This window comes from Microcaecilia unicolor, chromosome 3 (assembly GCF_901765095.1).
Source record: "Microcaecilia unicolor chromosome 3, aMicUni1.1, whole genome shotgun sequence".
NCBI lineage: Eukaryota > Metazoa > Chordata > Amphibia > Gymnophiona > Siphonopidae > Microcaecilia > Microcaecilia unicolor.
Window position 1 is genome coordinate 82,361,942 of NC_044033.1, and position 17,530 is coordinate 82,379,471.

The 17,530-nt window shown below is 44.3% G+C and overlaps 1 protein-coding gene across 1 annotated transcript in view; it reads left to right on the plus strand.

Annotated features, from left to right (window-relative positions):
• The window catches only part of LOC115465566 (calpain-14-like), a 208,611-nt gene that overhangs the window by 128,164 nt on the left and 62,917 nt on the right, over nt 1-17,530 (plus strand). Inside the window, exons 10-11 of the mRNA XM_030196116.1 lie at nt 2,838-2,992; nt 12,184-12,195. Coding sequence (XP_030051976.1) covers nt 2,838-2,992; nt 12,184-12,195 — 167 coding nt within the window. The remainder of the gene's footprint in view (nt 1-2,837; nt 2,993-12,183; nt 12,196-17,530) is intronic.

Genomic DNA, 17,530 nt, shown 5'->3' on the forward strand with positions numbered 1-17,530 from the left:
CCACTCTATTACAAACCATCGTAGGTCAGAGAAATTATGACCCATCAAAAGACAATGGTCCAGCATAGGAGCAGTGTAGAATTGAGTATTCAAGTGACTCTTGTATTCTATCAGACAAATTCTTATGGTACGGGTGGTATAGCCCACATATGTTTTGGAGCATGGACATATCACCACGGGTGGTATAGCCCACATATGATTTGGAGCAGGGACATATCACCAAATATACTACAAATGTTGAATCACAAATAGTCTTAGAACATAACACATATGTCTTTCCAGATGTAGAATTATTCCAACAACTGATATTTAAAGATAAATCGCACATATTACAATATCCACAAGCTCCATGTGTCCCCACAACTTCCGAAAGAAATTGAGAATTAACCTAATTTGTCATTAAATTCTTTGGTCTAATGTATGCTATACATGGGCCCTGTTGAAATGATTCATGTGTAGATAAAACATGCCAATGTTACTTTTCACAATAAGGTGGGCACGGTCCGAAAAAGACAAAACACAAATCTGTTTATGTATAGGTTCCTTATTCTGGTCCTGTAACAACAGGATAAGATTAATTTACCTTGCAGCACTCATGGAATTCTCTTTCTGTTCATGCAGCCTTTTGGGTCTTCATGTCTGAACTTTCTTGGGACATATACCCAGTAAAGTGGTGTCAATATTATTATGGAAGTAATTTGAACCTATCTACATTGGTGAAAACTGCACGCATATTTTTAACTCCACTGGCTTTGCCAGACTTGTTCTGAATAAAAATATGCACATACATTTGAAAGATCTAACTTATTCATTTAATGTAGTTCCAAACTCTGCCCCAGCCTTGCTCACTGGATAGCTTCCCCCCTACAGTAGGTAAAAGTACACATACAGGGGATAAAGAGAAGGGGAGAGACTGGACCAGGGTGGGGGAAGATAGAAGCTGGGTATTTTGATGCCCTTAATCACCAACACCCTGGACCATCGCCTCACCTGGTCCAATAGTTAAGCCGGCCCTGTTTATTTATTTTAAAAATTTATAGACCACCTATAACTAGGTGGTTTCCATAAAAACATTCACAATAAAATACTCAAAGCAATCATATACACAATATGCATTTCAAAATAAACAGTAGTACCTTCTCATCAATATGCCACTAAAAGACATGTCTATATGTGGTCAAAAAACACTGTCACAAACAGCTGGGTCTTCAGAAGTTTCTTAAACTGTGGAAGACTACCACAGTGATGAAGCTGACCAGAAACTGCAGTGTAAGTGGCTTCGTATAGAATACCAACTAACAGAAAAGTATGTGCCATTTTTTGATGGTAGGTAATTTGCCCATGGATGGATGTGCATGGGCGGAGTTTGGGCAGAGCAGACAAATAGGCTATAGAGACAGCTACTACTTGCCCAGGCTTGGTAGCAGGGAATGTTGCTACTCTTTGGGGGTTCTGGAATGTTGCTACTATTTGGGTTTCTGCCAGGTACTTGTGACCTGGCTTGGCCACTGTTGGAAAGAGGATACTGGGCTACATGCAGCATTGATCTAACCCAGTATGGCTATTCTTCTGTTCTTAGGCATGTAAATTATAGAACACTATAATTTATGCATATTATTTTTTGTTATGTTTTTTTGTACCCTGCACTTTCCCACTCATGGCAGGCTCAATGCAGCTTACATGGGACAGTGGAGGGTTAAGTGACTTGCCCAGAGTCACAAGGAGCTGCCTGTGCCTGAAGTGGGAATCAAACTCAGTTCCTTAGTTCTCCAGGACCAAAGTCCACCACTCTAACCACTAGGCCACTCGTCCAATTATTGGTGCTAATTGGAAATCTGAATGTCCACGCGCATCTTGCTAGACAATATTCTATAAAGGGGTGTCCGTAAATTTTATAGCGCAACTGAAAAGGGGGCATGGCCATGGGAGGCAAAAGGGTGGGTTGGGGCATTCACTACAGATACATGCACTATTATAGAATCCAGGGGATCTGCCCCTAATTTAGGCATGGAGATTTACACCAGGGTTCAGTTGTAAATCTTGGCACCCAAAATTGGGCACGGATCCTGGCACTAAAAGCTATTCTATAAATGGCACCCAACTCAGAGCGCTGTTTATAGAGTGGTGATTAGGTCTAGTTTTTTTTTTTACACCCAAGTTTGGGCATCATTTACTACTACTACTACTTAACATTTCTAAAGTGCTACTAGGGTTACGCAGCGCTGTACAATTTAACATAGAAGGACAGTCCCATGTTTTTGCTGTTTCTCAGCAGTCTTTGTGGTTCCTTGCCAGACTGCTTGGACATTTTTGAGTGCTCACATGCTCAACTTTTTCTCTTTGTTTCTTAAAGATTTAGGGGCCCTTTTACTAAGGCGCACCTAAAAGTGGCCTGTGCTGGTGTAGGCACATGTTTTGGACACTCGCTGGTCCATTTCCTCAGCGCACCTAGAAAAAAGGCTCTTTTATTCCTGGCAGAAAATGGACCTGCGGCAAAATTAAAACCAGCGTGTGCCCATTTTTGGCCTGAGACCTTACTGCCACCCATTGACAGTGGTAAGGTGTCACATGCTAACTGGACTGTAAGCATTCAACACGTGTAAACTTCCGATTACCGCCGAGTAAGCACCACATGGCAGAAAATAGAAAATATGTTCTACCGCGTGTTTTGCCGCATGCCAAAAATGGAATTGCCACCCGGGGCACGTAGTAGCTGGGTGGTAGTGCCAGTTTGACATATGTTGGACGCGCATAGACGCCTACGCACCTTAGTACAAGGGCCCCTCAGTCTTGTGTGATCTGAATACTAACTAGGACTTTTCTCTCTTTGGCTACAGATACTTTCTTTAAGAATCCTCCTTGCCTTGTGACAGTAAGGGAATCAGATCAGATAAGCAAAGACTTCAATGTAGTGGTATCTCTCATTCAAAAGCCTCGTTGGCAACAGATGATGAATGAGGACAAACTACCCATAAATCTTATGGTATATACGGTAAGAACCCCAACTGTACTGCAGATTTAACAGTGCAAATGCATGCTACTGTACTACAGCTGATACTGTTATTAATCATAGGGTGTCACAGTGATTAGTGCCTGGACTGGACTGTTCACTACTTATGTAAGCAACATTGCGAATGACGTAAAGGGAAAGGGGATGGGACTTGATATACCACCTTCTCTGTGGTTACAATCAAAGCAGTTTACATATTATATACAGGCAGTTATTTTGTACCCAGGGCCGGTCTTAGACCGAGGCGACCGCATAGGGCCTCGCGCTCAAGGGGGCCCCGCGCAGCGCACCTGAAGTTGCCCTGCCCCGACCGGCCGAGCTCCAGTCCCCCCTCCCTCTGAACAGTGGCGTAGCAAGAAGGGCGGGGCGGTGGGGGCGGCCTGACCTGGGTGTCAGCGGGTGGGGGGGGGGGGGTGCTCCGCTTCCGCTGCTCCCACCCTGTCCTGCCTTTAGAAAAAAATTTGTCAAGCGCCGGAGTGGCAGGCAGCGCCTCGCATCTGCCCTGCTAGTAAAAATCTCCTCGACGTTGTCGGGCCTTCCCACATTGAGTCCCGCCCTCCTCTGAGGTAACTTCCTATTACCGCGAGGGCGGGCGGGACTCAGTGTGGGAAGGCCCGACGATGTCGAGGAGATTTTTACTAGCAGGGAGGGCAGATGCGAGGTGCTGCCTGCCACTCCGGCGCTTCGCAAATTTTTTTTTTAAAGCAGTGAGGGTGGTGGTAGGAGAACGGAGCTGGTAGGTGGGTTGGGTCGGGTCGGGGGACTCAGATGGGAGAAGGGTGTGGGGTGGGGGTTCTCAGATGGGGGAAGGGGATGGGGAGGGGGTTTCGGATGGTTGAAGGGGACTAGGGGAGGGGAGGGGAGGGAGTTCTCAGATGGGAGAAGGGGACAGGTGGGGTGGGGAGGGGACTGGGGTTCTTGGATGGGAGAAGGGGACTGGGGTGGGGTGGGGAGGGGAGGGGGTTCTCGGATTGGAGAAGGGGACTAGGGTGGGGAGGGGGTTCTCAGATGGCAGAAGGGACTGGGGTGGGGATGCAAGGGGGTTGTCGAATGGGAGAAGGAGGGGAGGGGGCTCTCAGATGGGAGAAGGGGCCTGGAACTGGGGTCTGAGAAGGGGCCATATGGGAAAATGGGGGCCATGCCTGGGGCTGGTGGGAAAATGGGGCATGCGTGGGTCAGGTGGGAGAATGGTTCTGGGGCTGAAAAGGGGGGCCCTAATACAAGGCATGTGGATGAAGGGGGCTGGAACTGGGGGCTGAAAAGGAGGGTAGGTGGGATAAGGGGGCTAGTACTGGGACTGGAGGCTGAAAAGGGGCAGGGGCTGAAACTGTGGGGACTAGGGGCTGAAAAGGAGACAGAAGTGGCTGGGGCTGAAGATTGGGACTGGTGAGAGAAAAGGGCTGGGGCTGAAACTGTGGGCTGAAAAGGGGACAGGAAGAAGTGGCTGGGGGCTGAAAAGGGGCAGGGGCTGAAACTGTGGGGACTAGGGGCTGAAAAGGAGACAGAAGTGGCTGGGGCTGAAGATTGGGACTGGTGGGAGAAAAGGGCTGGGGCTGAAACGGGGGACTGTTGGGATAGTGGGGCTGGAAATGGGGGCTGAAAAAAAGGGGCAGACCCTGGATGGATGGGAGAGGGAGGGCAAATGGTGGATTGAAGGGGCAGAGAGAAAGGGCAGACAGTGGATGGAAGGGATAGAAAGGGCAGACAGTGAATGGAAGGGGGAGAGAGTGAGGGCAGACAGGGGCAGATGGTGGATGGAAGGGGCAGAGATAGAGGGCAGATGTGGATGGAAGAGGCAGGGAGAGAGGGCAGACATTGGATGGAGGGGACAGCAGAGAGGGCAGACACTGGATGGCAGAGAGAGACCAAAGACAGATGCTGGATGGAAGGAAGACAGTGAAAAGAAGATGAGGAAAGCAGAAACCAGAGACAACAAACTGTAAATAAAATATATATTTTTATTTTTTTTGCTTTAGGATAAAGTAGTATTGTAGCTGTGTTAATAAATGTTTATAATAGAACATGTAAACAAGGTAATCTTTTTATTGGACTAATTTTAATACATTTTGGCTAACCTTCAGAGAACAAAACCCCCTTCCTCAGGTCAGGATAGGATACTGTAACAGTACTATACTGTATTGACCGGAGGAAGGATGTTTTGGCCTCTGAAAACTAAATGTATTAGTCCAATAAAATGGTATTATTTTATTTTCTATATTTGTTTTATTTCTATTTGTTAATTTGTAAAGTGGTGATTGGTATTTGTTAGTTTTTTTCAAATTTACATCTGCTGTCTTTATATTTTGCACAGTACTAAGGGACATTTTCTGTTTCTGTGGTGTTGCATTGTATGCAGAGTCTGGCATCTTGGGGGTCCAGTTTAATTTTTGTCTAAATAGAAAGTTTAAATATTACTACTTATTCTATAGTGGATTAGGGTGTATCTGTGTTTGTGAAAAAGACATGGCTTTCAGTTGGCATTGACTGTGCAGGATCGACAAGCCCTGGAGCTGGGGGCCTTGGAGCTCGGAGGGAGGGGTGGCCGGCCATGGGGCTAGGGTGGGGGTGGAGGTAGTATGGGGGCCCCATCAAATTGGTCTGCATAGGGCCCCGCACTTGCTAAGACCGGCCCTGTTTGTACCTGAGGCAATGGAGGGTGAAGTGACTTGCAAGTGGATGTTTACTAAATATGATGCTATTACCTTCAGAGGGAATGGAAAAGACTGGACAAAACTGGATGAGCAGCTGGACTGTGACAGCTCAGAGTTATTGCAAAAACATAAATTTGGGGCACTAAACCCCAGGAAGAAGTACATGGTGATCTCTAAGCGGAAATCGGTTGTTTGACAATAAGATTAATCTAAATCCTGACAAGACTAAGGGGTAGTTCCAGTTTTCCTGTGCGACATTTCCAGCACTAGAAAATACTTTTTTATTTTCTTGTGTTGAGAGGTGTGCCTGGCAGTAATCAGGCAGTGCCGCCTGCTGCCCGATTACTGCTCCAGCAGTAAATGGCCACGTGGCTATTTTTTAATCACCACACAGCCATTTACTGGCCATTTAAAAGAAAAGGCCTTTTTACTAGTGACAGTAAGAGGTAGCCTTGGCAGGCGTCAATCCCATACACCAATGCTACCGCAGGCCACCTTTTACCACTGTTTGGTAAAAGGGTCCCTAAATGTAATGATGTTACCAATCTTAGGGTCACCCCTAGCACCAATCCCAGCTATTCAAACGAGGGGTTCCCCCAATAAATTAGGTTTCAACATTTAAAATTCTGGACGTATTATTGGATGGTGAGTAAATGATTAAGGGTCCCTTTTACTAAAGGGTGGTAGGGCTACCGTGCAGGAAGCACATGGGAAAACAGCACTACCGCTGGGCACGCCCAGGTGCCTGGTGATAGTACTGTGTTCAGCACGTGCAGTTTCCCTGCAGCCAGAAAAGAAACTTTATTTTTTAACGCGTGGGGGGGGGGGGGATGCCTAGCGGTAATGGGCAGTGCATGGCCATTGCCACGCGCTGCACAATTAAGTCATTAGTAGCAGGGGCATTGCCAGACTTCACAGAGGAAGGGAGCCAGAGTCTGAGGGGGGGCACATTTTGTTCTGCCGCCTCGCCCCCCCCCCCCCCGCCACCTCACTGCCCACCCCCGCCACTCCCCACCCACTGCCACAGCATGCTCAGTTTCACTAAAAGGGCGCTGCCGTAGACCGGTGCTGGACAACGCTTCAACTGGTGGGGGCTGGAGACCCCCACCAGCAAACCCAGGGGCCCAGGCCCCTGTGTCCCCATGTAGCTATGCCACTGGTTAGTAATATGTGATCCCTTACCACCTCCTAAATAGGAGGTGGTAAGGGCTCAGGCAGTAAATGGCCACGCACCAATGTTGTTATTAGCACATGGCCATGGCCATTTACTGCCTCCATTGAAAACAAGGGGTTTTATGGCTGTGGTATAAAGTGGCTGGAGTGCCCAGGAAACCCTCGCTCTAAATCTACCACTGGCCACTTTTTAGCTCGGCTTAGCAAAGGGACCCCTAAAATTGCTGACAACTCAAAGTTATTCAAATTTGTTAAATTATAAAGATTGTGAAAAATTGCAAGAGGAACGTAGGAGACACATTTAATTTGATCTAGTGTGGGAAGAGTAACCCAAACTATAGCTACATAGTGCAAGGTTCCTCATGAGGAGTCACAGCCCAGGAAAAGGATTTAGGTGTCATCATTGATGAAATGTTGAAATCTTCTCTGTACAGAAGCAGCTAAGAAAGCAAATAGAATGTTAGGCGTTATTAGGATAGGAATGGAGATCAAAACTGAGAATATTATAATGCCTTTTGCATCACTCCATGGTTCAAACCACACCTTGAATATTGTGTGCAATTTTGGTCACCACATCTCAAAAAAAAAGATATAGCAGAATTAGAAAAGGTAAAGAACTGCAACAAAAAAATGATAAAATTGATGGAGCAAGTTCCCTATGAGGAAATGCTAAAGAGGTTAAGGCTCTTCAGCCTGGAGTTGAGATGGCCAAGAAGAGATATGACAGAGGTCTATAAAATACTGAATGGAGTGGAACAGGTCAACATGAATCGCTTGTTTACTCTTTCCAAAAATACAAGGGCTAGAGTGCAAGCAATGAATCTATTAAGTAGTAAATTTAAAACAAATCAGAGAATATATTTCTTCACAAAGGATGTAATTAAACTCTGGAATTTGATGCCAGAGAATGTGGGAAAAGTAGTTAGCTTAGCAGGGTTTATTAAAAGGTTTGGCTAAGTTCCTGAAAGAAGATAAGCCATTATTAAGATGAACTTGAGAAAATCTACTGCTTATACCTGGGATAAGTAGCATAAAATCTGTTTTGGGATCTTACCAGGTGCCCGTGACCTAGATTGGCCACTGCTGGAAACAAGATACTTCAATCTGTCCCAGTATAGTGTTGCTTATGTTCATATCTCCTCTATTTCTAAAAAATGCTTCTTTAAATTGCATGCGGTTCAAGTGATTAAATCCTTATTTAACAGAGAGGCTCTAAGAATGATAGTACTTTCCACAGTTGTAAGTAATATTGATTAGTATAACTCATTTTTAAGGGGATTAGGGCCATAGATATTCTTCAACTGATTTAAAATATTGTAATAAAGCTCAATAAAAGTGTGAAAAATGAGACCATTTTAACCCCCACCCCTTTTTTGAAAAAGAATAACACTGGCTCCAGTTTCTCATAAGATAGTATTTTAAATTCTAATTCTTGTTTACAAAATCATCCATTCTGGGGTACCAATTTTTCTATCACGCTTTCTACCTTATGCATCATTAAGAACACTGCTGATAATATTATCTTTCAGTGAGCAGAGGAATAGCCTAATGGTTAGAGCAGTAGGCTGGGAGCCAGAGGGCCTACTTTCAATATTCCAAAGAAGTTCTTTGTGGATTTCGGCAAGTCAGTTAACCCTCCATGCCTCAGAAGGTGGCAGTGACAAACCACTCCTATGTTATACCAAACAAACCACGAGGGGTTCCCTCATTGAGGGGTCCTTTTAGTAAGGTGCGCTGAAATATGGCTTGCGGTAGTGTAGGCACGGGTTTTGGGTGCATGCCGATCCATTTTTTAGCGCGCCTGTAAAAAAAGTGCTTTTCAAAAATTTTGCTGAAAATGGACGTGCGGCAAAATCAAAATTGCTGCACGTCCATTTTGGGTCTGAGACCTCACTGCCAGCCATTGACCTAGCAGTAAAGACTCATGCGATAACCGGGAGGTAATGACCTACGTGCGTCAAGTGCCACTTGGCATGTATCCGATACGCACGTCCGAAAATAAAAATGATTTTTCGGACATGCGCCAAAAATGAAATTACCGCAAGATCCATGTGGTAGCCATTCGGTAACTCAATTTTGGTGCACTTTGGGCGCGCATAGATGCTTATGCGGCTTAGTAAAAGGTGCCCAGAGTGATCACCAGGAGTTGGGTGAAGTCAACTCAAGTGCAGCTCTCAACTGTGTTTTAGACACATTCATTTTGATACAATTCAGAAAGTGTAGTAGGTCCCTCGCTTTGAAATCATTTACCACATTTTCTATGTTTGGAGCCATTGTATCTAATGTTTAAGAAAAATGTAAAGATATCTTGTTTAGAGATATTTTTGACATCTAACTACTACTACTACTTAACATTTCTAGAGCGCTGCTAGGGTTATGCAGCGCTGTAACTATGGCATTGTGGTGGTGGTGGTGGGAGTTAGTAGGGTGGAGTAAGTGAAGACTTGAGGAACAAGGTAGAGGGTTATGCTCCTTTTATTTTCTTTCTTTATATTAAGATGGATTGTATATATATATTTTTTAAAAATTGTTAATTGCTGTGATATTTGTCTAATAGCAGTATATCAAGTTTTAAATAAACTGTAAACCGTAAAGTCTGGAGTGCATTATGATCTCAAGGTTGCCAAATAGTGTCAAGAGGCTGAGGAAATATGTAATATATTAGCGTAAGGAAGATTTTGACAGCAAGGATGCTGGTTGTATGGACACACCTACTGGTGTCTGGTAGCAGGAACGCTATCAGGATTCAGAAAAGCATGGTAAGAATCCAAAGCAGTTGGAAAACAAGGATAAACAAAAAAAAAAAACAAATTCCAGAGAGAATATATAAATCAAAAAAATTCTTTACATAAAATACAAACTACCACAATCTCAAATATAATATGTGTGAAAATTGTGTGCTTGGAAAATACAATCCCTTCAATAAAACTTGGTAAGGATTTCTCTTCTCAATCATTGTACACTAATGTCCAAATTATTTTGTTATGCTTTCTAATAAGTGATAATCATGAAAATATTTATCTATGTATTATATGCTGTTCACAAATATCTTCAGCATACCTCCATAAATACAAAATGCATATGTTTATCAATCCCTTAATTCTTGTGTCCCCAACTTAGATCCAGGTTCCACCAGTCTCCAGACTTCTGTGGGGGGGAGGGGGGTGGTGGTATATAAACTCAAAGTTGTCTTTTACATGCACACAATTATTCCTGCAAAATAATATTAATCAATCAATCAATAGTCTCAAACAATATCTCAAAACTATTCAAAAACTGAAAACTAAAGAAAACGATATATACAAAAAAAACATGAATGACAGATTATGAGTCAGGCCTAAGTCTCCTTATAAACTTCAATATAACAGACCAAATGCACCACCATCAACCTTTTATGTTATTTGATTATTTGTGGGTTTAGATTTTAATCTCTCAACATATATTTGATTTAAAGGAAGGATAAAGTCATTGATCAAAAATGGTCTGAAATTTTGCAGTTAATAGGGGAAAAGGATTGCAGTTTGCAGTTTTTTATTTCTGTGATGTAGGTACTGTTGCTCCCAAAGCAAGTCACAAGCAGATTAACTTGGCCCGGTAAAGGAAAACTTTCCTTCTGCAATTTGAGGAGTAAAATTAAATTGTGACAGGGATTGGTATCTATTCCTTAGCCTTCCCTGGATGCTAGTTTATAGATTAATCACACTTGTTATACTGCCTTTGCTAACTAGCAGATCAATGCGGTTTTATAGTCTAAAAATTACAAGCATAACGTCAGAAAGGAGCTACAATAATTGAACAGAAAGAAAGATACCACGCACAGAAGACAACCAAACAAAGGAAAAGAAAGAACAAGAGAAGTTTTGAGATTAGAAAAGAAAGTGTGGGGGATAGGAAAAAGAAAAGAAAGTAAAAGAAAGAGAATGTAGAAGACTGTAACTTAGCAAATCTGGTCAACAATCCAACTAATAATGGATTGATCGGATATGTCTAGGGAGGGCATTCCAGAGTTGGCTGCCCAGGAAGGAGAAATTGGATCCATGATAAGTTTTGTACTTGAGACCTTTACAGTTGGGGTAGTGCAGGTTGAGGTAATTTCACGAGGACACAGACATGTTTCTTGCTGGGAGGTCAACTAGATTTGGCATATAGGCCGGAGAATCGCCGTGTAGTATCTTGTGGATTAATGTGTGGACTTTAAAGTTGATATGTTCTTTGATGGGGAGCCAGTGTAATTTTGCACGGAGAGGAGTTGCACTCTCAAAACATGATTTGCCAAAGATGAGTCTCACTGCTGTCTTTTGGGCAGTCTGAAGTTTTTTTCAGGATGTGGGCTTTGCAGCCTAAGAAAATGCTGTTACAGTAGTCAATGTGGGTGAGTACCGTGGATTGCACCAAGTTCTGGAATGTTTTCAGGGGTAGATATGGTTTTATGCATTTCAGTATCCACATCATTGTGAACATTTTCTTTGTGGTGGTTGTGGCGTGGTTCTCGAGGGAAAGGTGGTTGTCTAGTGTCACTCCAAGGATTTTCAGGTTGTCAGAAATGGGGATTGTAGTGCCGGAGGTGGTAAGATTAGGTGGGGGGAGTGCAGAGTGTTGAGATGAGAGGATTAGGCATTGTGTTTTTTCTTTGTTCAATTTCATCCTGAAGGTATTGGCCCAAGAGGTTAAGATGTTCATGCCCATGGATATTTTGTCAGAGATTTCTGTTAGGTTTGATTTAAAGGGAATGAATAGGGTAACGTCATCAGCATAGATGAAAGGGTTGAGATCATGTCTGAATAGGGCTTTGGCTAGTGGGATCATCATTATATTGAAGAGTATCGGTGATAAGGGGGACTGTTTCTGTATTAAGAGGAGTGGCCTAGTGGCTAAAGCACCAGTCTTGACATCCAGAGATGGCCAGTTCAAATCCCACTGCTGCTCCTTGTGATTTTGGGCAAGTCACTTAACCCTCCATTGCCTCAGGTACAAACTTAGATTGTGAGCCCTCCTTGGACACAGAAATACCCAGTGTACCTGAATGTAACTCACCTTGAGCTACTACTGAAAAAGGTGTGAGTAAAATCTAAATAAATAAATAAATAATAAAATACGTTCTGAAGCCAGATTGTTTGGGGTGAAGAGCCAGGGTTTTTTCCCCACAAAGACAGACAATTAGGTGTAAACAATTTTCTCAAGGACTTTTGATAAAAAGCAGAAATTAGCTGGGAGATCTAGTGAGGGTTTCTTTAAAATTGGGCAAACTACAAATGTCAGTTTGTACAGATGAGATATTATACTACATTGTTGTTTTACTTCTTGAAAACATGTTTAACTCATGTGGTTGTTTCTGTTCTTTTTCCCCAGGTTAACCCCAAGGTATGTTCCTTTAATTCTCTTCAAGCTCCAATAGAACTTCAATTGTGTGTCAACTTTCTATTCATGACTATTAAGGATGTGCATTTATTTGAAATGGACATGAGACATGTCCATTCATGTCATTTTTACCCCAGAATGACAGGAAAATATATGCTTTCCTGTGGTATAAAGAGTGATATTGCCTCTGAAAAGAAAAAGTAAAAACAAAGGGCCTGCTTTGTCCACAGAAAAGTAAGATACAGTCCTTGCTTGACAGAACTTACAATCTATTCAAGACAGGACAGATGTTTCATTTACTATGAGAATAATTAAGCTATTCCTTAAAAAATGCAAACAACATGGGTGTTAAACAAATGAATAAGGTGTTAAGATTTAAAAGCTGCATCAAGACGGGATAGAGACAGAGTGTGACCTACTGATTCAGGAAATCTATTCCAGGTGTATAGCATAGCAAACTGTAAAGAATGGAGTTAGTGGTGGAGGAGAAGGGCACAGATAAGAGTGACTTGATTCAGGAATGGAGTTCACTAAGAGGCTTGTAGGGAGAGAGAGGAGATGAGAGGGAAAGGTTAGGTCAGCTGTTGTAGTTGGCGATTCGATCATTAGGCATATAGATAGCTGGGTGGCTGGTGGACGTGAGGATCGCCTGGTGACTTGCCTGCCTGGTGCGAAGGTGGCGGACCTCACGCACCTAGATAGGATTTTAGATAGTGCTGGGGAGGAGCCGGCTGTCTTGGTACATGTGGGTACCAATGACATAGGAAAATGTGGGAGAGAGGTTCTGGAAGCCAAATTTAGGCTCTTAGGTAGAAAGCTCAAATCCAGATAATCTACAGTAGCATTTTCTGAAATGCTAACCATTCGACGCGCAGGGCCCAAGAAACAGGCAGAGCTCCGGAGTTTCAATGCTTGGATGAGACAATGGTGCAGGGAGGAGGGTTTTAGATTTGTTAGGAACTGGGCAACATTTTGGGGAAGGGGGAGCCTATTGCGAAAGGATGGGCTCCACCTTAACCAGGGTAGGACCAGGCTGCTGGCATCGGCATTTAAAAAGGAGATAGAGCAGCTTTTAAACTAGAAACGGGGGGGGGAGGCTGACAGTCGCTCAAAAGCACATGGTTCGGGATAAGGTATCTTTCAAAGATATCAACAAAACAGGGAAGATTGGGTATCCTGATAGCAGTGGCATTCCTTGCCTGGATGGCACCTGGGGTGGAGCGCCGATGCGCCCCCCCCCCCCCCCCCCACTAAATTACACCTTCCCCCCCTCCGGCAAAATGACCCCCCCCCCCGGGTGCACACCGCTGGGGGGGGGGGGTGCCGCGGCGCACGCCTGCTCCGAGTTCGCTAAACTTCTTTGCTCGTTCGCTACAGCTCCCTCTACCCCGAAACAGGAAGTAACCTGTTCTGGGGCAGAGGGAGCTGCAGCGAATGAGCAAAGAAGTTTAGCGAACTTGGAGCAGGCGCGCGCCGCGGCACCCCCCAGCGGCGTGCACCCGGGGCGGACCGCCCCCCCCGCCCCCCCCCCCACCCCTTAGTATGCCACTGCCTGATAGTGAGGTTGCAAAAGAGACCATAGTAGATCAGGTGCCCTTAAATAAAAATAAAAATCAGACAAAAGATTGCAAATTAATACTGTAAAGTACTGAGCATGATGTAAATAAGAACAACAAACATTCTTTGAAATGTCCATATGCAAATGCCAGGAGCCTAAGAAATAAGATGGGAGAGTTAGAATATATTGCACTAAATGAAAAATTAGATATAATAGGCATCTCTGAGACCTGGTGGAAGGAGGATAACCAGTGGGACACTGTCATACCAGGGTACAAATTATATCGTAGTGATAGGGTGGATGGAATTGGTGCAGGGGTAGCATTGTATATTAACGAGAACCTTGAATCAAATAGATTGAAAAATCTGCAGGAAACAAAACACTTCTTGGAATCACTGTGGATTGAAATTCCATATGTAAAGGGGAAAGGATAGTGATTGGAGTGTACCACCGTCCACCTGGCCAGGATGAACAGACGGATGCAGAAATGTTAAAGGAAATTACGGACGCAAACAAACTGGGCAACACAATAATAATGGGTGATTTCAATTACCCCGATATTGACTGGGTAAATATAACATCGGGGCATGCTAGGGAGGTAAACTTCCTTGATGAAATCAAGGATAGCTTTATGGAGCAGCTGGTACAGGAGCTGACGAGAGAAGGAAACATTCTAGACCTAGTGCTTAGTGGAGCGCATGATCTGGTGCGGGAGGTAATGGTGCTGGGGCCGCTTGACAACAGTGATCATAATATGGTCGGATTTGATCTTAGCTTTGAAGTACGTATACATATGAAATCAAATACGTTAGCGTTTAACTTTTAAAAAGGAGACTATGATAAAATTAGCAGAACGGTGAAAAAAAAAACTTAGAGCAGTGACTGTGAGGGTCAAAAATTTACATCAGGCATGGATGCTGTTCAAAAACACCATCCTAGAAGCCCAAGCCAAATATATTCCACGTTTTAAAAAAGGAGTTTGGAAGACCAAACGACAGCTGGCGTGGTTAAAAAGTGAGGTGAAGGAAGCTATTAGAGCTAAAAGAAAATCCTTCAGAAAATGGAAGAAGGAACCAACTGAAAATAATAAGAAACAGCATAAGGAATGTCAAGTCAAATGCATAGCGCTGATAAGGAAAGCTAAGAAGGACTTGAAAAAAAGATTGCGTTGGAGGCAAAAACATAGTAAAATGTTTTGTAGATATATTAAAAGCAGGAAGCTGGCAAAAGAATTCATTGAACCGCTAGATGACCGAGGAGTAAAAGGGGCAATCAGGGAAGACAAAGCCCTAGCGGAGAGATTAAATGAATTCTTTGCTTCGGTCTTCACCGAGGAAGATTTAGGTGCAATACCAGTGCCAGAAATGGTATTAGAAGCTGACGAGTCAGAGAAACTTAATGAATTCTCTGTAAAACTGGAGGATCTAATGGGTAGTTCTACAAACTGAAGAGTAGCAAATCTCCTGGACCAGATGGTATTCATCCCAGAGTACTGATAGAACTGAAAAATGAGCTTGCCGAGCTATTGTTAGTAATATGCAGGGCTTTTTTTGAGGGGGTACTTGGGGGTACTGAGTACCGGCACCTTTTCCACTGTCTGTTAAACTTGACCCATGGTTCTCGTATTTTAATGAAAGAGCTCAGGTTCTACATACAAATTCTGCCTTGTCATAGATTCTATGACTGGTTGCAGGGGTCCTGGCTATTGTGGGGTGAGTCCCTCAATGATCACTCCACCCCTGAAGGGTGGCCTGGCATTTGAGTACCGGCACCTTTTTTGCTAGACAAAATGCACTGATAATATGTAATTTATTCTTAAAATTAAGCTTGGTACCGGAAGATTGGAGGGTGGCCAATGTAACGCCGATTTTTTAAAAAGGTTCCAGAGGAGATCCGGGAAATTATAGACGGGTGAGTCTGTCGTCGGTGCTGGGCAAAATGGTAGAGACTATTATTAAGAACAAAATTACAGAGCATATTCAAAAGCATGGATTAATGAGACAAAGTCAACATGGATTTAGTGAAGGGAAATCTCACCTGACCAATCTACTACATTTCTTTGAAGGGGTGAACAAACATGTGGATAAAGGTGAGCTGGTTGATATTGTGTATCTGGATTTTCAGAAGGCATTTGACAAAGTACCTCATGAAAGACTCCAGAGGAGGTGAAATCCGTATAATCGAAAGTGACTTTTTTGACACCATCGCCGCTTTCCCGTCGCCATGCCGCAAAAGTTCAAGGGGGAGTGTCAGCGGCGTAGCGAAGGCAGGACATGGGCGGGCATGGGCGTGGCTACCAGATAGCCAGCTTTCGCGGATAATGGAAAATAAAAAAGCAGCATTAATCAGTATTTCGCCGGGTTTACATGGAGGGGCATAATCGAACAGAAACGCCTATCTCCATGGGCGTTTATCTCCGAGAACGGGTCCGTGAAGGGGCGGACTGAATCGTATTTTCGAAAAAAACATGGACGTTTATCTTTTTTTGAGCTGGGCGTTTTTGTTTTTCAGCGATAATGGAAACCGAAAACGCCCAGCTCAAAAACGAATAACTCCAAGACATTTATTCGTGGGAGGGGCCAGGATTCGTACTGCACCGGTCCACCTCACATGCCAGGACACCAACCGGGCACCCTAGGGGGCACTTTTACAAAAAAAAAAAAAAAGGTAAAACAGCTCCCAGGTGCATAGCACCCTTCCCTTGGGTGTTGAGCCCCCAAAATCCCCCTCAAAACCCACTGCCCACAAGTCTACACCATTACTATAGCCCTAAGGGGTGAAGGGGGGCACCTACACGTGGGTACAGTGGGTTTGGGGGGCGGTTTGGAGGGCTCCCATTTACCAGCACAAGTGTAACAGGTGGGGGGGGGGGGTGATGAGCCTGGGTCCACCTGCCTGAAGTCCACTGCTCCAGTGACCTGCATACTGCTGCCAGGGAGGTGGGTATGACATTTGAGGGTGAAAATAAAAAGTTGTGAAACGGCATATTTTGTGGTGGGAGGGGGTTCGTGACCACTGGGGGAGTCAGGGGAGGTCATCCCCGATTCCCTCCAGTGGTCATCTGGTCATTTAGGGCACTTTTTGGGGCCTTATTCGTGGAAAAACAGGGTCCAGGAAAAGTGCCCTAAATTCTCGCTAAAAACGCATATTGTTTTTCCATTATCGGCGAAAGGCGCCCATCTCTGATCGGCAGATAACCACGCCCCAGTTCTGCCTTCACCACGCCTTCGACACGCCCCCATCAACGTTGTCCGCATCCGCGATGGAGTGCAGTTGAAAACGTCCAAATTCGGCTTTTGATTATACCGCTTTATTCGTTTTGGGGAGATAAACGTCTATCTCCCGATTTGGGTCACAATATAGGCGTTTTTCTCTTTCGATTATAAGCAGGTTAGTCTTTTTATTTTCACGACCATGCCTCAAAAAGGTGCCCCAACTGACCAGATGACCACCAGAGGGAATGGGGGATGACCTCCCCGTAGTCCCCCAGTGGTCACCAATCCCCTCCCACACTAAAAAATTTAAAATAAAAAGCTTTTTTTACCAGCCTGTATGCCAGCCTCAAATGTCATACCCAGCTCCCTGACAGCAGTATGCAAGTCCCTGGAGCAGTTTTTATTGGGTACAGTGGACTTCAGACAGGCAGACCCAGGCCCATCCCCTCCCACCTGTGACACTTGTGGTAGTAAGTGTTGAGCCCTCCAAACCCTCCCAAAACCCACTGTACCCACATGTAGGTGCCCCCCTTCACCCATAAGGGCTATGGTAGTGGTGTAGAGT